Consider the following 17174-nt stretch of genomic DNA (forward strand, 5'->3'; position numbering starts at 1 on the left):
GATCCAGTCTTTTCCGGTATCTACGTGTCTTTCTGTGAAGATTCTCATTTTTTGCCCCTTCCAGCACACCAGCACCCTTTCTCTCCCTTCAGACACACTACACCCATCCCAGCAGTGGCTCTGTTCTTTACCTCAGACCCAGGCACCGTCCAGATCAGGCAGCTCACATGAGCGCTCAGGAGCGTGCGTTCATCCTCACAGCAGCAGAAATAGCTACTGCTATTTAAAACTTACTTCTCTTTCCCTTCTCATTTACACAGTGCTGTCACGTGGTGGTTTCGGTGTCTTTTTTTTTTTTTTCCTCCCAGAGCTCAACACAGACATCCAGTTGTGAAAACAGGGATCCCTTCAGCGAGACAAATGGACAGCAAGGAAAAGGGTCTTTCAGTTACTTCAGAAACAAGGGGGAAATACTTCTGAACATAGCCAGCTAAGCAAATCCAGAAACTTAACTTCATTTTGAGCATTGCACAAGCAGGGATGGCTACAGACCTCCTCTGGGCTGTTTCACATGAACGGGTAGGTAGGGAGGGAAGGAAGTAGAACTGAAATGATCCGATACCAGTTGGTCTCCCCGAGGAGACTGCAGACACTGCAGAAGTGCCATCTGTTAAGGAAGTGATGATGAACAAGTTAGAACTGGTGCTGTTAAACAAAGCCTGGGATGGAGACTGGTGTCTTAATCTTCCTTTGCAGTCACGCAAAGCAAACTCAAATCACAGGGAATGTGAGGAGGGGGACTGCAGCGGCTGCAGACCAGATTAGCCAGATTCCAACAATTTCAGTGTAATATACTTTTATTGCACAACACAAACTTCATATCCACATTTGTCTTTTATGTATTTTAAATAAAAAACAGACTATACATTACCTGAAGTGAAAAGCAAAACGTAGTAAGAAATAACACACTACAGTACCCACAGTATTAAACATCACACATCAACTTACTTAAAATAAAACACATTTGGAGATAATTCCAAACCCTGATTGTTACCATCCAGGCTGGATTTTCAAAGGCATTACGGGTTACAATGCATAGACACATACAATTCATAATTCAGCAAAACAAAATCCATTTATAAAAGTCACAGTGAAAGTGTAGGTAAACTTATACTAAGCTTGTGTAAGTAAAACGAGTAAGAACTGCTGTTCCGGAAAGCAATTTCCAGTTAGAGGACTATACACAGAAGACAGCAGCAGAACGTAATTACCCTCTGAAATCTAGCTTATTTGCAGGAAGATAATGAAAGACTGGAGGTTTTTTTTCTTTGTTAAATTATGTTTCCATAGCACAAAACTCAGTACTATCCCGGGTCCTCTCTGCTGTGCCTGAACAACCTGAAAACGTTTACAATTGTTTACCTACAAATAACTAAAGAGATCAATACAACTCCAGGGTTCAGTAATACCAATTTTTACTTAAAGCCCGTGGGGTCTATAAATCGTCCAGAGTAAAGCAGTTATTAAATGAAGACAGTGAAATAAGTATCATGTCCCAGACATTTGTGATGAGTTAAGAGACCATCTTTCTACATTCTTTGCTCTGAAGTCTTCTCTTACCTGTCAGGCAGCTGCGTCCCAAACTTGATGACTTTGCTTTGCCATGCAAAAAGAAAGGTCCAATGCATAAGGACCTGTGGCATAAAGGTCCTCAGACCTCTCTTAACAATAATGCTGAAATTCAAGTAGTCTGACCCCACGCCACCTCACCTGTCACCACTGTATTTCCCAGTGCAATTCACAGCCACTGGATTTTCCCACCCACTTAACTTGATACATTACAATACAATGAACTTACACAGAAAATGGATGAACACAGGTGAGGTTAGCTGGGCTTCCAGACAGACTGGATCCTCTGCCTGACCTCACATGAATGGTGATGAATGTTCCTCTGCCTCATACAGCAAAAGAGTTGAAATAAAATGGAAAGAACACTCTGCAATGCAAACAATCAGTTCTGACATGAGACTTTCCCTGTTGGCACTTCCATCATCTTCCTCATCATGCCACCTGTCCCAGGTCATCTATAAACAAGAATGAGCAGTGAAAATGAAGTTGGGAGGCAAGGTTCCCAGGGGTTGCAAATGCCAGATGAAGCTAGAAAATCATGACCTTTAATTCTATCAGTAACTATTTTTTAAGAAAAAAAGCAAAACAGATGAGAGATCATGCACTTATCCTTCAGCTCATAGCAAGCAATAAACAAGGCCTCAAACCCCAAAATACAGGTACTTAGCCTGAATACAAATTACTATGAAACAGATATAAGCCCTTAAAAGAAGTAAGAGTTTACACTTCTTAACAGTCTCTAGAGAAAAATAAAGCAGAAGAGTGAAATTAAAGTGATTATGCTACAAATAAGGTTTTTTGATTCATTTATTCAGGTATTTTTGCCAGTACTAAGATTTTCACTGATTCTTTAGCAACTGTCAGTCACCATATTGTAATATTAAAATAATCCCTTAAGTCTAAACCAGACTAAGTATCCACCTTGCCAACAAATTTGAGGGTGCAGCAGAGAGAAGTAAAACTTTTCCTGCACATAGAGTTATACATCTTAAAGGTTAGAGAAAAGGGGAAAGGACCAAGGCGGAATCCAGTCAGAGTCATCATCTCACTGTGACTTTTCAGGCTAGACACCTCATCTCCTTATGCCTCTTACACTTCATCTAACAAATGGAGATGTGGGGGAGTGTGGATCAAGTTCTCACCAAAGTCTTCCTTCAGAGCTAGCGAGGACTGTCCCTGGGGAAATACACCGCAGAACTAATTCCCTCCCACTTTCATATTTGCAAAAAAAAGCACATGCTCAATGCACAGGATACATTTGAAACACGCTGTATTCAGTTCTGGGGGGCAGTGATCAGCAACCTCACTCAGCTTCAGATTTCACTAGGAAAACACAGATATACAGAGAACCATAAATAAAAGAAATGGCCAACCTCTCTGCTTTCACAATACATACATTGAAACCATCTGGCTCAAAACAGATTAGGGTTTAACAACGCTATCGTTTAGAACAGTTTAAAATATCAACATCCTTCAGAGTTTGCTGGAATTTTAACAATCACTTCAGTGAAGGCCAGATGATGTGCTTATGCAAATCAGTACATCTCTCATATGACAGTAGTCTTTGACTTTTGCCTTCAAGGACTTGTGTTAGCCAGACCCAACCCTGTGACTACTTTGTTTCACTGTTGAAGCCATAGGCATCTAAGCGGAGCAAAAGAATGGAGACTGCAGTTGGATTAGCAAGTACTGATTCTCTTAATGGACTCATTGTTGAGAATCAAGGAAGATTCTTGATTTTCCTGTAACTATAATAGCCTTTACTTTTTCATACACTGAACACCTCTAAGATGAGTGATTTTACAAAATGGGGGCAGGCGATATCTAAGGCATAAGCATGCTTATCAGAAAACCAATGTTTAACTCAACCCTTAACTCTCATGCTAGTTTCAGGAAAGAGTATTACATGACTTAACAACAAGAACAAAACCTCAAAAATATCCACATTAACAAATTCAGGTATTTGCATATATTACATCATGAAGTGTCTCCCAGGCAGACTTCCTAAAACTTAAAAAAATTCCATCAAAAGGGGGGTAGGCAGAACTTTCTGCTGCAATAACTTACTCCTTTTGCTATTTGGATAACTAAGACCTGGAAACCCCCAAAACAAACCAAAGAACCCACACCCTCATAAATGCAGAAAGTGATCCCTCATTATAGGTTTTGGTTAAAAATCAGCTTTAAAAAAAAAAAAAAAATCCAGCAGTCTCAGAAGAAAACATGCATCATGAGGATGAAAGAGAATCTGCCAAAGGCTCAAAGGCTTCCCAGATCAAAGATGCCAGCACCTTCACTTTCCTCCAAGGAGGATGGAAGTTCAGCAATGAGTATTTCAGATTACCACGTAGAGTACTGTAGTATTCAAGTTAAGAAGCCTGCACCAAGTTGAAAAGTTATGTTAATGTTTTGTTTTAAACTCTTGAAATCAACAGTCATTAAGTGGATGCTGCACATAAGTATCTTTTCATGTAATTTTTGAGTATTTTATAAAGAAGAGTAGGTATCCTTCCTATTTTACAAGTGTAAAACAGATGCAGAAACATTTAATGTGTTGTGAAATTGGCCAAGTCACGTAATGTGAAACCTGATAGTAAGACCTGCCTTTGCTCCCTGTTAAAAACCACTAGACAATGCACCTATAGAAGGGATGTTAAAAAGATGAGTCTTGTTATGTTTTTGTTCAGACACACAGCAACCTAAAAAAAGTAGCTAAAAATTCTAATTTTAAATAATTATCCCTCAACTGTCCCACCATTACCCCCAGTATTCATAAAAAACAGAGTAATCACTGCAATCCAGATATGCAACCTGTGCTTTGAAAATATTTGAGACTTCTTATTTAGGGGAAAAAAAACCAAAAAATGGCATGTATCCTGTCTCAGAACACGAAATAAAAAAATGTCTTTCCTTCAAATTGAGTGAGCTAAATGGACTGACATGCATTGTCCTTTTAATGATCTGTAAACATGATATTCATAGCAACATTATATTGATGACATGAGACCGCTCACTGCACAGCCAATTTGTCTACGGTGTCAGCTTGGAAACACAGGGTATTTGGGAGTGTGGGGGTGGAAAAGTAGTTATGTAGATGATAAAGTGGCAAAAAAACTAAGTAGGAGAAGCACAGAGAAATAGGTAAATATATTCTAGCAAACCTCTGCCCTAGCCAGATAAAAAGAAAAGTCCTAAATAAAAAAAAGCATATTACATAGGCATTTAGTTTAATTAGACAATTATAAAGCATTCATGATATACAAAAACATCAATCATCTTAAACATGGATTTAGTAGATCAGCTACTCACATTTTTGTTGCAAATGCAGAATTTCAAAAATTACGCTATACGCCAAGAAAAGATTAAGTCAATAATGTTATATAAACCAGTTATTAGATTATACTCCCCTGACATCCGCCTGCACAACTCTTCTGTTTCTGTCAAAAAATGAATACATATTAGGCAATATCATCTAAATCATTGTAAACAAAGACTGTTTAGAACAAGTGTAGTCAATAACAATATTGTTAACTTGCACAAATCACAAGACAGAATGTACGTGTTTAATGAAAGCATGTTGGCTCAAATCCGTGTTTTCTTTTTCAATATTGCACTTAATGTTTGATGTCTTCTGGAGGATCTGAAGGATGAAAGCTTCAATTAAGATGCAACTGATACAGACCAAGATTTTATCTTTTTGGTTAGGTAGTCTTCCTTACTTATTTAAGCAATAAACAGGAAAAAGTTATAAAATATCAGTGTGTGCATATTAAGAAATGGCAAACATGATCAAAACACGAATTTTGTCATCATAGCTTCTCTAGAATAACAGTGGAAAAATTCTTAAAGCCAAACCAAAAAACATACCATTAAATCAGACTGTGTCCATTTCCACAAGTAGTGCTGAAATTCAAACCAGAGTTATGTCCCATGTAAACACATATATGGGAAGTGGCAAAACCCACCAAATAACACAGTAAAACTGCAATTCTCACTGTAGTTGCTAAATAAACTGATGCTGAAAATCCTGAACTTAAATGTCTGAAGTGTACAAGCAGCCAAAACTTTGTCAGCCTCAGCTTTAAGATCTTACGCCATTACATTAGAAATTGTGGTTTGCAGTTTTAAGATTCCCTGGGGGGGGGGGGGGGGAAGCCAGCAGAGTAGCAAAGAAACCATGCAAGCTTCCTCTCATTTTAGGGAAACTTTACTAGTCTCAGTTTGACTTTTAATTTTGGGTTGTCAAACACAAGTACAATAACTTGTAACACAAAGGCCAATGTTTAGGAAAACAATTTAAACAAACTCAAAATAAGATCCAAATGCACATAATTTCCTCCTTCCCTCCATTTCAAAATTTAAGCTCTGGACTTGAAACTCAGCACTTGACAATAATCCTCTGCAAGTAAACATTTGAAAACAGATCATTAGAGCTATAGGCCCCCACCTCAGAGAGACAATTTACTAAAAATTCCTAAATTAAATATATAAAAGTGTGACAATGCAAACAATTTGTCTCTTTTTTGCAAGACAATTTGATCATAAATTTCTTAGAATTATTCTAAAGATTACCTCAGGTAAATAAGAATTTTGATCATTGTAATTAACACATTTCTCAAGTGTTTTGGTCAAAAGTTTAATTAAGCAATACTCTCGGCTTAACTAATTAGTGGAATGCAATACACAAACATTTACTTTCCCTCTCTCCTTAAGATTATTTTGAGGCCGCTTCAGGCAGGGTCTTTTAGAAAAATACTTGAGTTTTCTGTACCTCACAAAACAGTAATATATTTAGATGTTTAAATCTATCTTTCCGTTTTGGACATAGATTAATTCAAGTTCGGGATGTGGTTACTAATGTCAGAAGCGCAACAATTACCTTCTGAGAAGAATACGATTCTGCAATGGCTGCCTCTTTCAGTGTGCAAAGAAATTTACTACCCAGATATACTGGTTTATAATTGGAGAAATATTTTAATATGAAGGTTTAATTTTTTTTTCCTGATATTACACCAGGAAGGGTCAACAAGAATCTTAAAAATGAGACTTAATTGAAGAAGGTGAGGTTAAGGAAGCACTTGTCTAGTATCATCATTTCACTCTAACTCTAGAACAAAGTTTAATATTACAGAATGTAAAAACAGTCAGTAATAAAATAATATACATTAAATATTCCTCTTACTTCTGCTAATAGGAACATACATATAGGGTTTTCTCATTTACCAAAAGCCTTTGTAAATGACCTGATTCTATAGAGCTTCTTTTTTTGTAGGTACTGTAAACATTTAGAATTTCTAAGGCTAAAAACAGGCACAAGTCTTCCATGAACAGTTATTATTCCTAAAAGCATAAGGAATATATTCCAAATCTGCTATTCCTTTTTATAACAATGGAAATAATTGAAATATAGTATTATAATTCACAATGCAGATTCTTAATTAAAAAAGAAATATAGCTTAATTGTGACAAGAATTAATAATATATAGGGAATACTCCTTTTTTTTTTTTTTTTTAATGATCTATTACATCAAAAGTACATTTCCAGAATCTCTGTGCTGGGTGTTACTCAATTTTATAAAGTGGCAAGTTTAAGTAGTGACTAAAACATTTCTAAGTGGGTAAAAGTCAACCACGTTATGTCAGCATTATCAGCACCCCGGCTTTATAATAATGCAGGTGAGATCTGCAATATCCGTTTTGCAGACTATGATACTAAAGCCACATAGTAGGTGGCACCTTTTAAAAGATGTTAGACGCTCCTCTCCATAATTTCCATGAGGTGATTTTGTTTTGTGCCTCGTTAAGGTACCTGAGCCAACAGTCTTGTTTCAGGCTGGTTTTTCAAGATTTCAGAGGTTTTTCAACCTCTGCAACAGGTTCCCTTTCGCTGAGTAGCTAAGCGTTAGCCAACATTTCAGCAGACTGATTCCAATATATGTTAGCAGCAATGCATTTCCAGAGACACGTTGCAAAAATATTAAAAGCAATTGTCATCTAGAAGTCCTTTTATCCCCCGCACCGTTCTGGACAAAATAACTCACCACCAAGTAATCTTGAATTCATAGATAGGACGCTTGCAGTAATAGTGATTTATCAGGTGTTTATCACACACACCAATACACTGATGATCCACAGTTATCCCTCTATCAGACAGGTCTGTCACAATACAGTGCAGAAGATCATATACATCAGCCACAGCCTCCCAGGGGCCAAAAGATACATCTACTTCGCAATGATGTTCAAATAGCTTTGTCTCACTTTCACTCCTTTCAAAACGTAAAGAATTGAAATGTGGGCATTCATAGGGAGTGATGGGCATCTCTTCTTTGAAGACACAGACCTTCAATTTTGCAAATCTTGCTTTTCTTTGCATAGCTCTAAGCTTTGCTATTTCAATTATCCGTTCCAAATGATCTAAAAAAAAAAAAAATGTTGAAAATGACAACGAAGCACCTAGTAGAAGAAAACAAATGCAATTATTTCATGTGAAATGTATTACTGCAGTGTTTCACAAGTTATTCCTAACATAACATTAGCAGCAATGGGAAGCTGCATGTAGCTAGATATATAGTAATCAAATCAATTTCAGTTATCTTCTGAACTTAGTGTCTTTACTATACGCCCAAGTTTATTCAGTTGTAGGTCCTAACAGAACCAATGCAGAGGCGAGAAACCTTCTCGTTTAATAAGCCTTGCATGTTATGGCCTAGATCTTGCTCCCTTTTAAGGCAGCATAAAAATCCGCATCCTTGGATGCAGCAGGAACAAATCTGACGTGGAGATCTCAAAGATCTAAAGAGCATGAAAAGTACCTAATAAACTTCTCAAATACAATGGAATTAGTTTGAAAGCTGAAAGCAGACCTGAAAGCACCAGGTATACTACTTGAATCACACTAGAAGAAACAGTCAATACTACTTTGTTTATTTACCTTTGTAATATGGCATTAGGCCCAGGAAAGCTTGTCTAACTTTTTCTCCTTTAAGAGGCTGGATATCCTCTAGATTGTCTAGCAATGGTCCTATGGAATAATACTGAGCTTCCTTGTAAACTGACCTCACTCGTTCTCTTGGTGGCAGGTCACCAGATCGTAGAAAGTTAAGTATGTCTCTAAAAAAAGGGCAAAAATAGTATTAAGTAACATGTTTCTGCCAAAACTGTTGCAGGTGGGAAAGGAGAGGAAATGCTGGATATTCATTGTTTATTATACTAAGATAGAAATCCTTATGCTTAGACAGTAACTGAAATAAGTGAGTCATATTTCCAACATATGTTTTTAAAAGCATTTGCCATGTTCAAGTTTCCAAGTCATCATTTCACATTTTGCTTGTTAATGTCAAAAGTCACTCAAAACCCCCCCATATTTTAAACAAAAAGTTGAAGGTGGAGTAACCACTTAAAATAGAAGAGGACACAGTATTTCATGGGAAAGAGATCGTAGTCAGTGTATTTCAAATTTAGGTCTGTGACAAAATAATCTTTTCCATTTTCCTGGAGAGTCATATGCATGGACATTTTATCTTGCACAGAACCAGGGTTCTAGCTGAATGGATGGTACATTTGCAAACGAGGTGTTCTCTTCACACGATCAGGGCCATATACACTTGTAGTATATGTAATAATAGAGAGAGAGAGAGAACATTTCCTTGTAGTTCTGAAACACTGCTAAGCTACAAGAATTTTAGCAGGAAAAGAAATAATTTCAAAAGCATTAACCAACAAAACTATTATTGACCATATCAAATAAAACAAGCATTACTGCAATCTTCATTAGAATGTCAACAAATACAGCATGTGCTAACTTGGCTCTCTGTTCCAGCTATATTTTGATTTGATTTCAGACTGATAACATCACAAACAAATTGATTTTCCAACAAAGCAGCAGGCACTTCCAAATTGCCAAATGTAAAGAAACAATTATTTTCCAATAAATATAGTGGCTTAATCTATTTCTGTCCCAGATTATGGTACAATCCAAATGTGCTTTGAAAGTAATTCAATCCTTCTCTGTTGAAGAGATTAAGGAAATGTCTACAAAGGAGAAACAAGAAATACAAGTTAAATTGCAAAGTGTGCTTTGGGCAAAGACCTGAACCCATGAATATTAACCCAGGAATACTGCTTCCCTTTTCGAGCAATCTCACACCAATTCAAACAGAATATTAGTAAGATCATGGTTAATTTAATTAAAAATAAAACAAAAGCTGAACACATAAGAAGGAATCCTGAAGGTGAATGAATATGGCACTACCAGCAAAAATAATTAAAAAAAAAAAATTCCTTGAGGCTTGTGCTTTTTTACCAGTTACATTATATCCTGTTAAACAATTAAAACATCATACTTTCAACTGTTTAAGAAACCTGGATGCGTTCCTTCCATTCCCTCTTTATCATAAATATTGTAATACCAATTTAAAAAGTGGCGTACAAAAAAGCTTCCTATGAAAAGCAATGCCAAACACATACTTTTTTAAAACATCAAAACACCCTGATGCCTTGAAAGGAGATACTCTAGACAAGACAATGCCCGAATTCAAAACATTACTTGTTTTTCTTTTCCCAATTTAAAACTTAAGCCCTTAAGAATAAAACAAGTAGTTTTGTAATTGCAATATACCCTTCTCTTGAGATGTTTTGAGGCATGGATGCCAGCAAGTCACATTTACACAAATGTGATTTAACTAGAAGGAAAAAAAAAAGTTAAAACTTATTTTTCTTTAAAAATAATTTTCTTCAGTAACAACTTTTAAAGTATACTATTGAGGACACTGTACGTACCCAAAGTAGGTTCCATCTCTGTCAATAAAGTATCTGCCTTCAGCATCTGTTGGAATATAGTGTCTTCCACTGAACATAGCCGCCAACATTGTGTCCTCATAACGTCTCAGTGTTGACAGTCTTGTTGTAAAATACATGCCTCCTACGTTTAGTGGAACAACTTCTGGAAACTGCAAAATCCATCACATCATCAGAAATGAGCCTCTAGTCCTTTGGCAGACATGTTCAGGCCAAAAGGGTTACAACTTGTAGAAGATATGATACAGTCTTTGCCACAGTGACATAACCTGGTCTGACAAATGCTTCTTTCCTGACATGTTGCCACAAAACAGTGAGGTTCAAGGGTTAACAACTTGAATACTTTGGCTGGCTTCTGGGTATAATCAGTGAATGTTTTCATTTTAGTTGGAAATCTGAAACAGCAGTAATCACTCAGCTTTAATACCAGATATTCATTAAAAGCACGAAAGCCTGCTCTTGGCTCTTCCGGGGAAAGAAAAAACAAAACAAAAACCCCTCCACACAGATACCCACACACAGACACCCACAAAAAGGTAGGAAATCTCAGGCCAACCTTGGGATTTGCACTCAGTTGCTACTCTACTGGTTCCTTTACACTACTATACTATACTATACACTGAAAAAACCAGTGATTCTGTATTTACGTTAGGTTTACAGCAGGCGTAAAATCTTAGTATCACACCTTAAGATGCCTCGGTACTAGAATAAACACTTAGTTGCATTTGTCAAGTGCAAACATGGATGGCAATTCTGAGTAATGCTGCCAAGCTATTGAAGTAAAATTCAAGAGACTTGGTTTTATTCAATCATTTAGCTACTAATGGAAACTGAACTGGATATCCATAACTACTCCAACAAAGAAAGCCTGAATTCTTTGGCACCTAAGCAGTACATGCTGCAATAACCGGACCTTATCAAGACGAGCAGTACCAGAGAGCTCTTACCTGCTGAGGCAGCAGAGGTAGTGCTTGTCCTGCCTGGGTTGCAGTAGGAGTGGCTGGCTCTTGGAAATCATCCTCTGCATCTGAGCTCGACATGGCATCATCCGGGTTTCCACTCACTTTGTTCTGCCCCGTAACTACCACCATCCCTCTGGCTCTTGTAAGCAGGTCTGCTGGGTAGGCAGCCGTGGCAGTGCTAAATGGGAAACAAGACCCAAATTACTTAGGCACTCTCCCTACCAGCTGCAGATCACGTGGCAGGCAGGGCACGTCACTCCCCAGCTTTACACTGATAATTTACAATGGCATTGCTATTACTGGGCAATGAATCACAGCAAGGATGACTACTGCGCTGAGAAACAAACTCTGACAGGGCTGCCTCTGCAGGAATGCAGTTTGCAGAGCTGTACCAAGGTCCTACAGTCACAGAGCCCCCTGCCAGTGGCTGGGTAAGAGACCGGCGTCCATTGGCTGTGTGGTGCAGTATGTGATTGGCTCCGCCACGCTTTTGCAGCAAAATGTCATTTGCTGGGTGAATTTGGGTGGCCGCTGTTCCACCCCGTCCATCGCAATAGGCCATCTGCAGAAGCACGTCCTGAAATGCATGTTCTCATTGGCTGTGTGTGCTGTGCAACACCCGGACTCCTGCTCCCAACCAAGCTCCCAGTCTATCACCTTCAGCTGCAAAAGCGGATCAGATCCTGCTATGCACAATGACAGGCACTGTAAAGGCGATCTGTTCAGTTCTAGCATTTCCTGTGCAATGAGAAAACCGAGTTTTCTAACCAGAGAAAACAGACAAATCTGATACTCATGTATTTAACTCCGTATATTATACTGTGCGTTTACTGCTGATTATCAATTTCCTTTCCTGCACAGAAAAAAATGCATAGCAACACCAACTATGATGCTTTCACAGTCCATCTTCAACCAGAGGATGGGACAGACTAACAATAAGCTGCATTATAAAAATAATAATTGAAAGAGAAGAACAGGATAGACTACAAACCCTGCTGTTCTCTTTACACTGCATTATGTAAAAGCTACCTCTGTTTACAGGATTGCTGTGGTGTCTCCAGTGGCATCACGACATCCTAACAAAGACATTATACTACTAGAGGCTTTACCTAGCTCTCTAACCCTGCAAGCTCCTTCTCTCAAATCACTGTAAAATATAAAAAGAGAAGGAATATTTGCACAAACACATCTGGTACTTTTATTTATTGACTAAATAAATCTTTCATAAAGGTTGCTTCCAATCAAAATCAACAAGCAGAAATTACATAAAATTTTAATATCCATGATTAATTAGTCTGCATTACTAATTCTGCTAGTACAATCATTATGCACATCATCAGGCTGTCTGTAGATCTTGGCTCTTAAAGGAAACGCTGCAAGTTCAAAATTAACCCAGACAGAACTGGGATGCTCCTGGTCAAAACAGATACTCTTTAGAGAGCTAATCAGATCAAACCCTCCACATTCTGTGGGAGTGTACATAGCCTTCTTTCACCAAAATTTGGAGGTGAATTCCAGAACCTGTTTAACACCCTAATAAACCTAGATAAGTAGGTACCGTGAAGTTTCAAAAATTTCTTTTTAAACTGCAACTTGTTAAGAGGTTTGTCTCAGCTCAAGATATCTACAGTTGAAAAGACGGACTTTCACTTCACAACCGTTTTTCCGCCACAGTACAATGCATAGGCAGATAAATAAGGATGGAAGGGCTTCTCAATGTCCACACCCTATTAACAACTTTAATATTTGTCCTGAAACAACATTTATTTTGATATCATCAACTATCAAAACAAGTCAACTATGCCTCACAGATAAAGAACATATACAATATGAATGAAAGATTATTTTGGTAGCAACTCCTTTAAGGAAGTAAACAAATTATCATCAAGAAACAGCTTGCAGAAGCTTAATTTGTAAGATGCATAGTCAAAATTGAGTGTGAGCCTGTACTTACTATGAATGTATTATTTACAATGCTGTTACCTGACACCAGTGCTTTAACTGCTGTATTTCCAGTTCTCTTAAGACTATTCAAAAGAACTCAAGACTGACCAAAAATGTGATCTTTAACTGTCTACATTTTTGAAGAATGTCCCATAGATTTCACATAAATGGAGTGTACTCTGAATAAACAAAATTCAGCTCCATTAAGTATATTGGAATCATGGACCACAGAATTTTTTGGGGGTAAGTTCATTCATTTGGCACTGTACCAAAAAGGTCCTCTTTCCCAACAGAACTAGAGGTTTGAGAAAAAGGAATTCTTCTTCCTCTTCCATAATCCTTCTTCAACATGACTCCAAGGTTTAGGAAAAAAACATGAGAGAGCATACATTAATTATGTTACGCTCATGAGTAATAACCTTCTTTGCCATTGGAACATTCACACAAAACAATCTCCTAAAGAGTGAGGTTTAGCATATGAGATCTCAGCCCATAATTAGTCCAGGATTTCAAGAATGAGATTAGTGGCAGTAAAATTAAGCGATTGATCACTGACAAGTTTAACCTGTTTTCTGACGTTCATTAAAAGGTAAGTGAAGTTCCTCTCTAGGTTTGCTTCACCTCCTGTTCATCCACAGACACGGAGTAGTGAAACAGCAGTATGCTGACTGGAACAGGGAGTCTTCCTAAAAGAAAAACAAGCTAATCACTGGCCAGTTTTCTGACATACGATCTTCTGCATTCTGGTTCTCTGCATTTCAGTTCTCTTCATTTCACGAGCAATATGCATCCAACTGAACATTCTCTTCTTGCCACTTAGAGCATGCACAATAATTAACTATGCACAAAAATATTTCTTTGTTAAATCTCTCATTGAAGTTGCAGGGTTTGTTTTGTTTATTGAACTAAGTAAATGCATTCATTTCACTTTCAAATACGCCTAGGTCCAGATCAACAGATAATTAATGAGAAAACATCATCAATAAACAAAATTATTACTAAATCAAATATTTAACTGAACTATACGTCAGCACCATCCAACTCTACCAGAAATACCTCCTTCCAGTTTACAAGCTACCTATCATTTAAATGACAGAGATTACTTCCCAGAGCTTTGTTATCGACAGCTCAGATACTGTCTCAGTACACACACCAGAGAAAGCTTACTAAATGAACCGGACCGGCAAGTTTTGCTTCATTCCCTAGGGAATGATAGCAACCCTAGAGCTGCATCAAGTTTTACTTGATGCTAACATTCAAAAAAGCTTTTCGAGGCTCTGCTGTTCCCTCAACTTTTCCGTACCGGTTTAAACTTTCCCTTCAATACCTTCTGAGGTTACACTGGTGTTGGCAAAGTTACACACCTATAAAAAAAGCGACATAATGATTACACAGTCAAAGTCTTTTTCATCAAGGTACTGATGTATGAATCCATCACAGGAGACCTACACAAACTGTTATTCAAAGCTAACTCATTGGACCGTGCTTGTTTTGGGGAGATACCAACCAGAGTGTTAGGAAGGCTCCCCCTTTTTCCAGAGACACTGGGTCCCTTGTGAGGACACGGAATGAGACATGACTTAGTAGTCTCTCCATAGCATTCTTAAGAGACTCGTATGATCAACGGTTGTGTGAACAAAGCGGGAAAAGACACGACATCCAGTTAATTCTAATTAATCTGCGTCAGAATAGCAAAGAAACATCCTGAAAAAGGGCAGGGATCCCTGAGCTGCTGTAAACTGCATTATACATTTGACTGTAGAACTCTGGACACACTCAACATCTCTAGTCATTAGCAAAAAGATAACACAGAGTACGATGAAGGGATACTGTAACTTAACTTTCGCATCAGAGAACAAAGACACACTGTATAGGAAGATATGATGGGACGCTTCATCACCAGTGACCTTCTTGGGTAGGAACAGGACAGCAGGGAGGCCTAACCGGAGGCTGCCAAATGACCAGCAGATAAAGGCTACTTACTCAGGCTGTACTCACTGGTTGCAGCAACTGCTGCCTTACACAGAGCTTCACAGCACAGACAAGCTTTTATGAGTTTGAAGCAGCCTTCCAGTTCCAACACCTTCAGGTGCAGAGGCATCATACCGTTGTGGATGGGGCAGCACAGACCCAAGCCAGCTCAGATACTGAGCCAGACGTGTGGGTAAGCCAGGTGTCCAGCAAATTAAGTATTAATTAAGGACTTACAACTGTGGCTTAGCGCCTTACTAGGTCCTTCTCAACAGCCTAAACGTCAACGCAGCTCACCAGAAAGCGCCTGCAGACGCGGGAGGTGACTTTCTGTGGTGTGACCAGCCCAGGCCGAGGTCCTGCCGCGACGCGACCCGACCCGGCGGTGAGGCGGCGGCCCCAGGCAGGGCAGCAGCTCCCCGTTGCCTCAGCGATCACTGCAAACTGCCGTTCTCCCAGCGCTACACCGACACCCTCCCGTTCCCAGGGCCAGGGCCGGGCCAGGGCAGCGCCTCAGCCCGGCGCCGCGGGGGTGTCTTCCCGCCCCTCACCTCACAGGCGCCCCCCGCGCTGCCGGTGGTCGGTTAACGGTTCCGCCGCCGCCGCGCCCCCGGCCGCGCTCATGCCCCCTGCCGGACCGCGGGGGAACCACCTGCCGCCGCCTCTTCCGCGCCCAGCCCGGCGCCGCGCCGCGCCGCCCGCCCGCCGCCACATCTGCCGAAGGAGGGACAAGGGTCGTCACGGCGGCGCGGCCGCCTCTTCTCCGTCCGCCCCCGGCACCCGCTGCCCCGCCGCCCGGGAGAGGAGCGGGCCCACCCGCCCGCGGCGGCGGCGGCTCCGGAGGGGGGAGCGAGAGCGGCCGCCGCGCCCCCGCGTCACGTAGGGCCCATCCGGGTCCCGCGCGGGCGGGGCCGGGGACCGGGACTGTCCCCACACGGGGGGCGGCGGGAGCCTTCCCCCCCCCCCCCCGCTCACACAGCCGCGGCTGGGTCTTGGTTTGGGGTTTTTTTCCTCATTTCTGCTCATCTGTGAGGGGAAATGCTTCATAACTCATCAATTAATTACCCTTCCGTTAGTGAAACGCTTGTGCCGGCGCCTCGCTCTCCCTCCTCCACCGGGGGCGGGCAGCCGCCGCAGCCGGCCGGGGCCGGGGCAGCCGGCCGGTCCCTGCCGCCCCAGGCAGCGGCGGCTCCGGCGTGATGAACCGCCGGTGTCAGAGGCAGAGCGGCCAGCAGTTTCCAGGGAGAAAGCGAGGGGCAGCAGTTCCCGGTGTTGGCACTAGGGGGTGCTCCGGGTTTACTTTTGCAAAAACAACTGTAAACTGGGTGAATCTGTACCAAACTGTAAAATTAACTTATTTGCTGAAGGTACTTAAACGTCGTTCATGTGCTGTTGGTTTTACAAATACGTGTTAGCGATCTCAAAATGGAGGTGCAACAACAAGAGGAACAGGAAAACCAAAACTGTTTCAAATCTTAAGAGGCAGAAGTTGTGGAAACAAGCATTTTAGCAAGAACTCTACTCTTAAAATCGGTGGAGAAGGCTGAGGCTGCCTTCAGTATGCCAAGAACCACTGAGGTAAGTAGAAAATGAGACACAAAAACCATCCCAAAAAACCCTTACTTGAATAATCATGTTCTACGTTGACTGACAGATGCTCAAAGCTTTAGGATACAAATTTCACAGCAAAGTTTTCAGAAGCAGTTTCACCCCAGCAGCACCTGTCTGAACACAATTGCTTTTGAGGACCAAATTCAACAGGCTAAAAATTACCTACTTTTTAAAATTACCTACTTTTTCCTGCAGTAAACAAATCTCACATTACTCTTTTATAGGTCTCAGTCAGTAGGATACTCTACTTTTTCCTCATCGCCCAGCTATTAAAAGCAAACAAAATGCATTCAATTGCAAACCTTAAGAGACCCAAGCCCA

At 40.2% G+C, this 17174-nt stretch overlaps 1 protein-coding gene across 7 annotated transcripts; it reads right to left on the reverse strand.

The window, feature by feature from the left end:
- Positions 1-779: 779 nt before the first annotated feature.
- On the reverse strand, positions 780-16396 carry KCTD7 (potassium channel tetramerization domain containing 7). 7 transcript variants are annotated; one of them, XM_052803272.1, is made up of 6 exons: positions 15794-15869; positions 13837-13957; positions 11313-11505; positions 10348-10517; positions 8501-8679; positions 780-7983 (listed from the first exon to the last, which is right to left on the reverse strand). In XM_052803272.1, exons 3-6 carry the CDS (start codon positions 11454-11456, stop codon positions 7607-7609), a joined length of 870 nt encoding a protein of 289 aa, XP_052659232.1. In that variant the 5' UTR covers positions 11457-11505; positions 13837-13957; positions 15794-15869; the 3' UTR covers positions 780-7606. The 7 variants fall into 7 exon arrangements, 5 of the variants coding, with proteins under 5 accessions (XP_052659232.1, XP_052659233.1, XP_052659235.1 ...); XR_008237444.1 differs by lacking the exons at positions 13837-13957; positions 15794-15869 and having other exon boundaries at positions 780-2024; positions 4879-7983; positions 11313-12407; XR_008237445.1 differs by lacking the exons at positions 13837-13957; positions 15794-15869 and having other exon boundaries at positions 780-1338; positions 1799-7983; positions 11313-12407.
- Between the last annotated feature and the right edge of the window lie 778 nt (positions 16397-17174).

This window comes from Harpia harpyja, chromosome 12 (genome assembly GCF_026419915.1).
Source record: "Harpia harpyja isolate bHarHar1 chromosome 12, bHarHar1 primary haplotype, whole genome shotgun sequence".
Classification (NCBI taxonomy): domain Eukaryota; kingdom Metazoa; phylum Chordata; class Aves; order Accipitriformes; family Accipitridae; genus Harpia; species Harpia harpyja.

What these genes read in the sequence shown, in the direction of transcription:
- KCTD7 (XM_052803273.1), bottom strand. Translation starts at nt 11,456, where the DNA reads ATGGTGGTAGTTACGGGGCAGAACAAAGTGAGTGGAAACCCGGATGAT. An exon ending in TACCTCTGCTGCCTCAGCAG is followed by an intron (nt 10,518 to 11,312) that starts GTAAGAGCTCTC and finishes TGGATTTTGCAG; the next exon opens with TTTCCAGAAGTTGTTCCACT. An exon ending in CCTAATGCCATATTACAAAG is followed by an intron (nt 7,984 to 8,500) that starts GTAAATAAACAA and finishes TTTTTTTTTTAG; the next exon opens with ATCATTTGGAACGGATAATT.